The sequence below is a fragment of the Amborella trichopoda genome, chromosome 8, assembly GCF_054954075.1.
Source record: "Amborella trichopoda isolate Santa Cruz 75 chromosome 8, AtrichopodaSantaCruz75HAP2 v2.0, whole genome shotgun sequence".
In the NCBI taxonomy this organism is placed as follows: Eukaryota; Viridiplantae; Streptophyta; class Magnoliopsida; order Amborellales; family Amborellaceae; genus Amborella; species Amborella trichopoda.
The window spans coordinates 13,560,012-13,568,376 of NC_142343.1; the positions used below are offsets into that span (position 1 = coordinate 13,560,012).

The 8,365-nt window shown below is 35.6% G+C and overlaps 1 protein-coding gene across 1 annotated transcript; it reads left to right on the forward strand.

The window, feature by feature from the left end:
• Positions 1 to 6,490: 6,490 nt before the first annotated feature.
• LOC18438332 (histone H2A) lies at positions 6,491 to 8,153 on the forward strand. Its single transcript, XM_006848524.4, has 2 exons — positions 6,491 to 6,929; positions 7,738 to 8,153. Exons 1-2 carry the CDS (start codon positions 6,723 to 6,725, stop codon positions 7,972 to 7,974), a joined length of 444 nt encoding a protein of 147 aa, XP_006848587.1. The 5' UTR covers positions 6,491 to 6,722; the 3' UTR covers positions 7,975 to 8,153.
• Positions 8,154 to 8,365: the final 212 nt, after the last annotated feature.

Consider the following 8,365-nt stretch of genomic DNA (forward strand, 5'->3'; position numbering starts at 1 on the left):
CCTCGTGATTTGATTTGGTGGGTTTTGGAAAGAAATGAGTCTCCTGACACTACATCGACTTGGTGAGAGATATGTACGATGGAGCTCTAACTAGCTATGAACAACTAGTGGAGAGACGAGTGAGTTTTCAATGACAATAGGTCTGCATTAATGGTCAACATCGATTACATCTTTATCTTAGTTATGGACGACTTAACTAGGTACCTACAAGATAAGGTCCCATGGTGCATGTTATTTGAAGAAGACAATTTTAATCATTAATCCTAGATTTATTGATATCCTACGTTTATAAATACAAGGACAAATTAGAGTGAAGAGTTGTCAAAATAAAGGAGAATGAGGCTTCCTTGAGTTTCTTGATAAGAAACACTGCATTTGGTTTGCTCATTCACTTTGTCACATTCTGTTTATAGCAAATATAAGACTAATTTGGAACTTTGTTGGGTCAATTGTTAGGTCAAGGTAGAATGATGTAAGCATTTAGGAAGACTATTGATTTCACACTCCATCTTAGCACAAGGGAAACAATACATACTTAGAGCATACTCGGTATAATTATAAATAAATGTGCTAAGTAATATTCTAAGTCGAATTCATGAGAGATTAATTGAGAATTTGGTGTGATCACTAAGGCAAGCGAAAGATCTATATTTCCTTTTGCAAGCATTAGAGAAATGAGGCATTCCATGCCAATTGGAAACTTGATTCTGTTCTCTCAAATAGAGAGTTTGCTCCTGTAGAACATAAACCACATTTTTATCTTTGTATGAAAGTATGGTTGCATTTCTTTGTGTCCCAAAGGTATGTAGTAATAGGGTTACACCCCCTTTTGTAAGGGCGGCACAACTTAATGGCTGCCCACCCTTGTGAAAGAGAGCATTCACATACATCTCGCTATAAAAATAGGAGGGACATGGATCTCACTGTGAATGTAACAAATACGAGACAAGAGAGAAAAATCATATGTTTTTTTTGGTGGATGAGAGAGAGAGAAACTCAAGCATAGAGAGATAAATGAGAAGTAAGAGAGATTCATGGTCAAACTTTGCTCTTTGTTTCAAATTTGTTACATTCATTGTAGTATCTAGAGGTACTAGAGAATCGATTCCCACAATTCTAGCAGTTGTCCAACTTAAACGAGACAATCATTCCTCACCAAACTTGATTTCAAGAAAAGAACATGATGAAGATGACCTATATTGACGAAAAATTGAATTGTAAGTACTTTAAAGTACGATACTCATATTCTAGTTACTTCATTTTTGTTCTTATTGTGCTCATTGGACTAGATATCCGACATTAAAAATCTGATGAAGCATGAATTGTTTTGGGGATATAGTTGGTATTAATATTTGGCAAAGGATTAAGTTGGTTTTAAAAAGATAAAGATTAATTAGGTTTAGTTAGGATAAGACTTACTTGAGATGGTTTGATAAGGAAAACGTGAGTTTTGAGGTGGTTTGATAAGTGAGACATGAGTTTGAGAGAGAGAGAGAGTGTGTGTTTATTTTTTGTGGGTTTATTTATTTATTTTCTTCTAAGTGTATTTAAAGTGAAGAAGTCCCTCATTGTAATAGAAGAGAATTTGGTGATCCAGTAAATAGTTGATATGAAAAGATTTTTTGGGGTGGATTTTCTTGCAGACTCTGAGATAGGTATATTCTCTCATTCTTTATTATTATTATTATTTTTTAATTATTTCTTCTCTCCATCTTTTGCTGCATCAAGATACTTAGAATTCAAATTTCTCTCCATCTTTACCTGCATCAATATACCTAGAATTCAAATTTCCATAAATTAGTCTTTGCATTGAAAAAGATCAATAAAAAAGTACACAATTGGTAAACACAATCCCATAGACAATGAGGTCTCCAGAAACAATAAGTCTGACGAACAATTCTTCTTCAAGAGCATCCAATTGATAGTAATACATTGATCAAGCAATATGTGAGGAAAACAGCTAGTTGAATGTGGACAACAAAAAACCCTCATGCTGATATGCAACATTACTATACAATTACAAAACATGTACTCACCAACAAGTCTGAAAATTGTTTTTTCTCCAAAAGTACATAACTGATTTAAGAGTGATTGATCACTAGTTCAGCAGATAGGCTAGGAGCTCCCATGACAAAAGTGTCATTGGTCCCCATATATGCCCATTATCTTTGTAGTAGAAATAGATCAGATGGCTGCAAGTACATCAAATTTACATTCAAAGTGTAAAATAATCATTAGCATCATCAAGCAACATAAAAATCCTTACGCCCGGAAAAAAAAACAAGCAACATAAAATTGATATTCTATGGCTAAAGTAAAACATCAATAAATACCAAAAAATGATAATATCTTCTGAGGAAAGATAATGTCCATTTTGAAATCATATCAAATAATACTTATTCTTAAAACATAAATTTCATTGTGTCCATACTATGACCATGAAATATAACCATTAACTAAAAAGTCCAAATAATAGTAGAAGCAAGTGTATATGAAATCTTATAAAACATTATTAGGTTATAATATGAAATTTTAGATAATATGGATCAAGATAGGAGGATGCAATTTTAATATACTTGGGAAAATTCATACTTTCTTCTTGAAAACTCAAAATATGGGTTAGGGTACTTTTCTACTCTATATGGGGTGGATACTACAGTAGAGTAGCACTCTTGTTGGTGTTAGCACTTTTCTACACTAACACTCTTGTTGGTGTTAGCACTATTTTTAGGAGAAAATATTTTGAACCAATATTATATAATGGAATGCGATAAAGAGAACCACAATCAACCATGGTTTTGACAAACATTAAGTCATATCAAGTTAAAGTTTTAACTTAAGTAGGAGCTCTAGTATGGCATACTGAAATATCTCGGACTATGATTTAACATGGATCAATTTATTTGGTTGGAGCATATACATTATATTGTAGCCTAATTTTAGTTGGTTGGAGCCTAATTTTAATGCATATCCTGCAAACAAGAGTTGATAGAAGTGTTTGTGAGAGTGTAGCCACATGCATCTGTTCATCACACTTTCCCTTCCTATGGAAGTGGTAACCTTTTGTGGCAATTCAGTAAGAAGTTAAAAACTGAATTTTGCAAATTTTTACAAGAAAAAATGTGAATGGTGTAATGAAGAGAAACGAGAGAAAAATATATTAGAGAGTTTTTATGTTCATGGGCTATTGTCTATTTGGGGTACTGATAAGTGATAACCTAATACAAAATGAGAATTTGCAACTGACAAAAAAGAAAATTCGACATTTTGGAGTACAGGGTTGCTTTAAGCTGTCAATTTTGACAGCAATTCACTAAGTAACCCTCGTGTGGAGGGTAATGGAGGGATTGTTAGAGACTGAAATGAGTAGAGATTTTCTCCTTTGCTGGTCCTATTGGTATTGCCATGGCTAACATTGCTAAATTCTCAGCCCTTCTCCAAGATTTTAAACTCTTTAAAAGTATAGAAGGTGACTCTTTGAATGTTATTAGATGGTGTAATTCAGAGCAGAGAGTCCCATGGGAATTGAAATTGATTTGCCTACAAGTGTTAGATTCGACAAAGTCATTGCATATCTCTTTTTGTCGTATTTATAGGGAGGCAAATCATGTAGCTGATAGTCTCGTGAAAGGGGTGCTTCTCTGCCATTGCTTTTGGTATCTAATGTTTTAACCACACATTTGTAATCTTTGCTCATAGATAAAGTTGTTAATGTTTATCAAAAAAAAAAAACTCGACAATTCTTTTATTTTTGTTGATTGGCAACTAAAACAGGGTGCTCAATGGCACACAATTCCTAGAGATTCCCAAAGCATAATCTCAACTAGTTTTCATTTCAGGCTAAAAAAAAAAGGTAAAGAAAGCAAGTTTAGTGATATACACGAACTGACACCAAAGAATTATTAATCCAACAGCTTGTTGATGTTGAAGTACTAAGGACGTTCGTGAAAAAGCATATCTAAGAATCCTAAGGTGTTTCTCAAATGTTTCAAGACACTTGGCAAAAGTGAACAAGGATATGAGAAGTAAAATAATACATTTAGAGGAAAAATAGTGGAAAAGACAGAGAAAGAGCCAATGTTGGGGCAGAGAGTATTAGAAATTCATAATACTGCAGAGAAATATCTATCTCTTTATTGATTAATCAAGAATATACAAGACTCGTATAAATATACGACTAATAATAGTTATGGATAGATGCCAACAATTATTGATAATTGCTAACTAATCTTGAGATACCTATTGACATCTAACCTTATTAAGAGATGTATACATACCTATATAACCTTATCAAGATATTATATATATATATATATATATATATATATATATATATATATATATATATACACGCTAACACTCTCCCTCAAAATCAATATGCTTTTACACAAAGCACCTGGAGTTTGAATAATAAGTTGCATAAACAAACGAATTGGATCTTTAAGTCTTCACGTGTATGGCGTGACCAATAGAAAGAATAATCTTCATGCTCAGATTGCTTAAACAACAAGCACATAATGGCACTTGGAAGAACCAACAGAACTAGGTGTGGATCCGAGACAGATTCAACACCTCGCAATCCGAGACAGATTCAACAACTCGCAGTCCAGAACACATGTCAGAAAAGAGACAAAGGCTGTTTTTCAAAGCATCGAAACACGACTCGACAGAGAACAGTAAGTCAAAACACGACTCTGAGGCCTTTGGCAGTGTTTCCTTGGCCTATGAGTTTCTCTCACTAAAATGCTAGTGTTGATTTCTTGTGTTGATTTATTCAACGATGGACGAAGGGGAGAGCTGAAGTTTTTATGCAAAGTGAGCCCATCAGTCTTGGGCTTTAACGTTGTTAGCAATCGCATCATGAAGGGAGAGATCTAGACCCTTGAGGATTAGGGGGCATGAGATTTGAGCTGTTGATGGGGAGTTAGAGGGATATGCCTCCAAGGCACCGACCTTTGAAAGATGATCGTGGAAGCATAAGGAACCACGACAAGGCAGATAGGGCCAACATTAAAGAAAGATTTGATAGAGAGTCGGAACGAATTTGAAGCATGGCTCAGATTCGACAACCTTAGATTTGAGGTGCGAATTGTACTCTACAAATTATTGACTAAAAAAGTTATTGAACACCTAGATCTTATCCTCCTAAAATTAGGCAGTTTTTATTCAACCTTGGGAGATTAATTTTTTTGATTCACATATTATTTAGGGATCGTATACAATGAGACTATTTATCTTTGATACAGGATAGTCACAATTCATTACAACTAGTGGGGGAGAAGCCCCTTTACCCGTTTTTTTATTAATATAAGATAAGAAAGTAGCAATTCATTACTTTACAACCCTATAATAAAGCAATTGCGCTAGACCATGAAGTAAAAGTAGAGAAATAAAATATTGCGATTGAGAACGCCAAACAGTAGCTCCATAACTAAAGAAGCTTTTTTAGCAAGAATATCAGCTACCATGTTGGCTTCACGAAAAATATGGGAAATTGACCATGCACGAGTGGAAAGTCTGATTCGACAATTAGCTGTAACTATATGTAACTTCCGTGAAACATGACTACACACCTTTTTTTTAGCAAGAGCATCAGCTACCATATTGGTCTCACGAAAAATATCGAAAGTCTACTTCGATAATTAGTTGCAACCGTATGCAACCTCCATGGAACACGACTACGCTCGAATAATATGGGAAATTGACCATGTACGAGTGGAAAGTTTGCTTCGACAATTAGCTGAAATCGTATGTAACCTCTATAGAAATTGACCATGTACGAGTGGAAAGTTTGCTTCAACAATTAGCACCTCCATGGAAATTGACCATGTACAAGTGGGGTAAGCAATGTGGATTTGAGCCCCTACCTTTGGTGAGAATGGAGTTAGAGACCTCATCATGATGCATAGCAATATTACCGCCAAAGCCCTAAGCCATTCTCATAGATAAGTTAGTAGAGATTTGGGCCTCTACCCTTAGTGGAGATTTGGGCCTCTACCCTTTTGAGTTCAATGAATGAATTAATTGCAACCATCAAATTTCACATCCAATAGTCAAGCTTAATATAACCACCTTGTATCAAAGGTAAATGGTCTCATTATATACTTTTCCTATTATTTATTTATTTTTTATTTTATGTTGGATATTAGGTTAAAAAGTCTACATCCCCAAAACTTGGGGTCCAAAAAATATTCCAAACAAAAGTTTTACCCCAAGGGAGCAAAACACAGTAAGTTCCCGCGGGAGGAGAAATTCCTGGACCATCAAGTATCTAGAAACCCCAAATAAAAACTCTCTTTTTCTCCGTTTCTTTGTCCACCCAAAAGAAAAATTCCTATTGCTCACTTACACCCCATGTGGATCAACTACTGACAATCTTCCACCGTCTATATACCTCTTCATCCAAAGGTCAAAACCTCGTCTTCTTCGCATCAACCTCTTGCTGTATATTTTCTATATATATATATATATATATATATATATATATTCCATCTCAACGGGTCTCCAAGCACTAATTTGATCGATCTCCTGTATATATATATCTTCCATCTCAACAGGTCTCTAAGCACTAATTTGATCCATCTCCTGGCCATTGAGAGAAGGACAGAGGTTTTCTAGAGAGAGAGGGGTTTTCGAGGGAGAGAGAGAGGGGTTTCTTAGAGTGAGAAAGAGATTGGGAGAAGAAAAATTCCTAGAGAGAGATTTTTAGAGAGAGAGAGAGGATGGATCCTGCATCAAAGACGAAGAAGGGAGCAGGAGGAAGGAAAGGAGGGCCAAAAAAGAAGCCAACGTCGAAATCTGTAAAGGCGGGGCTTCAGTTCCCAGTGGGTAGGATCACTCGTTATTTGAAGAAGGGGAGATATTCTCAGAGGGTTGGAATAGGGGCGCCTGTTTATTTAGCTGCTGTTCTTGAGTACCTCGCTGCTGAGGTGCTTTTTTCTTTCTTCTCTTGATCTTATTGGTTATTTTGATTATCTGGGTTATTATTATTATTTTTTCTTCTGTTTTTGTTCTTCTGGAAATCACTAAGATGTGGTCTTTTTATTTTTCTGTTTGGTTTTGATTCTGCCTCTTAATTAATTTATTTATTATTATTTTTTTTGTGCGTTTTGTCTTTTGTATACAAAATGTTGCTAGTGAATTTCTCAAGCTTGTGTGGTTTTATTTCATTTGCATTTTTAATGTGGTAGAATCCTAAAATGATGTTTTTGTTTGTAATGCTGAGTTTATATTTATTGGTGTATGTTGTTCTTCTGTATTTGATTGATTGAATCAAGGAATTTGTGCGTTGAATATTTGATTGGGTGCAGTATTTACATGGTGGGTGGGTTGTCTACTCTTGTGTTATTAATTGGTTGATCTTGTTCTTTCACTGTGTACACCAAACATGAAAACTGTATCTTTTCTTTTTCTTTTTGACTTTTTTTCCTTCTACATTTCTGCCATCGCCCATTCATGATTTTGATGGGATGAAAGCTGTGGTGCTGCAATTCTTTCTCTGGTTTGCTTGCACCGGTTGAGAAAATGGGATTTTTCATATTAATATCTCTCTGGTTTTCTTTTGAGTTGATTGGCAATATTGAATTTTTATTTTGATCCATCTCTCTCCCCTCTTTGTTCTGCCTGATTGTGAAGAAGGGTTTTTGTTTTGTTGTTTCATCTCACTCTCTCTTTCTTTCATTGATTATTTGCATTAGTTCTGAAGTTATTTTTCTGCTTCTCGTATGAATCCACCAGGTTCTAGAGCTTGCTGGTAATGCTGCGAGGGACAACAAGAAGAGCCGCATAATTCCTAGGCATGTGTTGTTGGCCGTTAGAAATGATGATGAGCTTGGCAAGCTCTTGGCCGGGGTCACCATTCCTCATGGTGGGGTTCTCCCCAACATAAATCCTGTCCTGCTTCCAAAGAGGTCTCACAAGCCTGAAACGCAAGAGCCCAAGACACCAAAGTCCCCTGCAAAGAAGGCTGCTTGATTCTTCACCTTCTTGCCTGTAATTTGTTGTATGCTGTAGTTTTCCTTTCTGTTTCTTTTCTTCTTAAGACTTGACTCTGTATTGACTGGATTCTCATGTCTCTATGATGCAAACAATGGTTTGTCTTCAATTGACTGGATTCTCATGTATCTATAATGCAAACAATGGTGTTTCTTTAATTGTATCATGCTCTCTCTCTCTCTCTCTCTCCCTCTCTCTCTCTCTCTCTCTCAGAGAGAGGGAGAGGGAGAGAGAGAGTCCTCTTTACAATACTAGCTCACACAGAGTCATTTTGTTTTGGTAAGAGTGTATAATGAGTGGGGTTGCTTTCTTTTGATTGCACATAAGTTCTTCTGGAGACTTGACTTTGTTGTGGTCATCCAGATTTTAT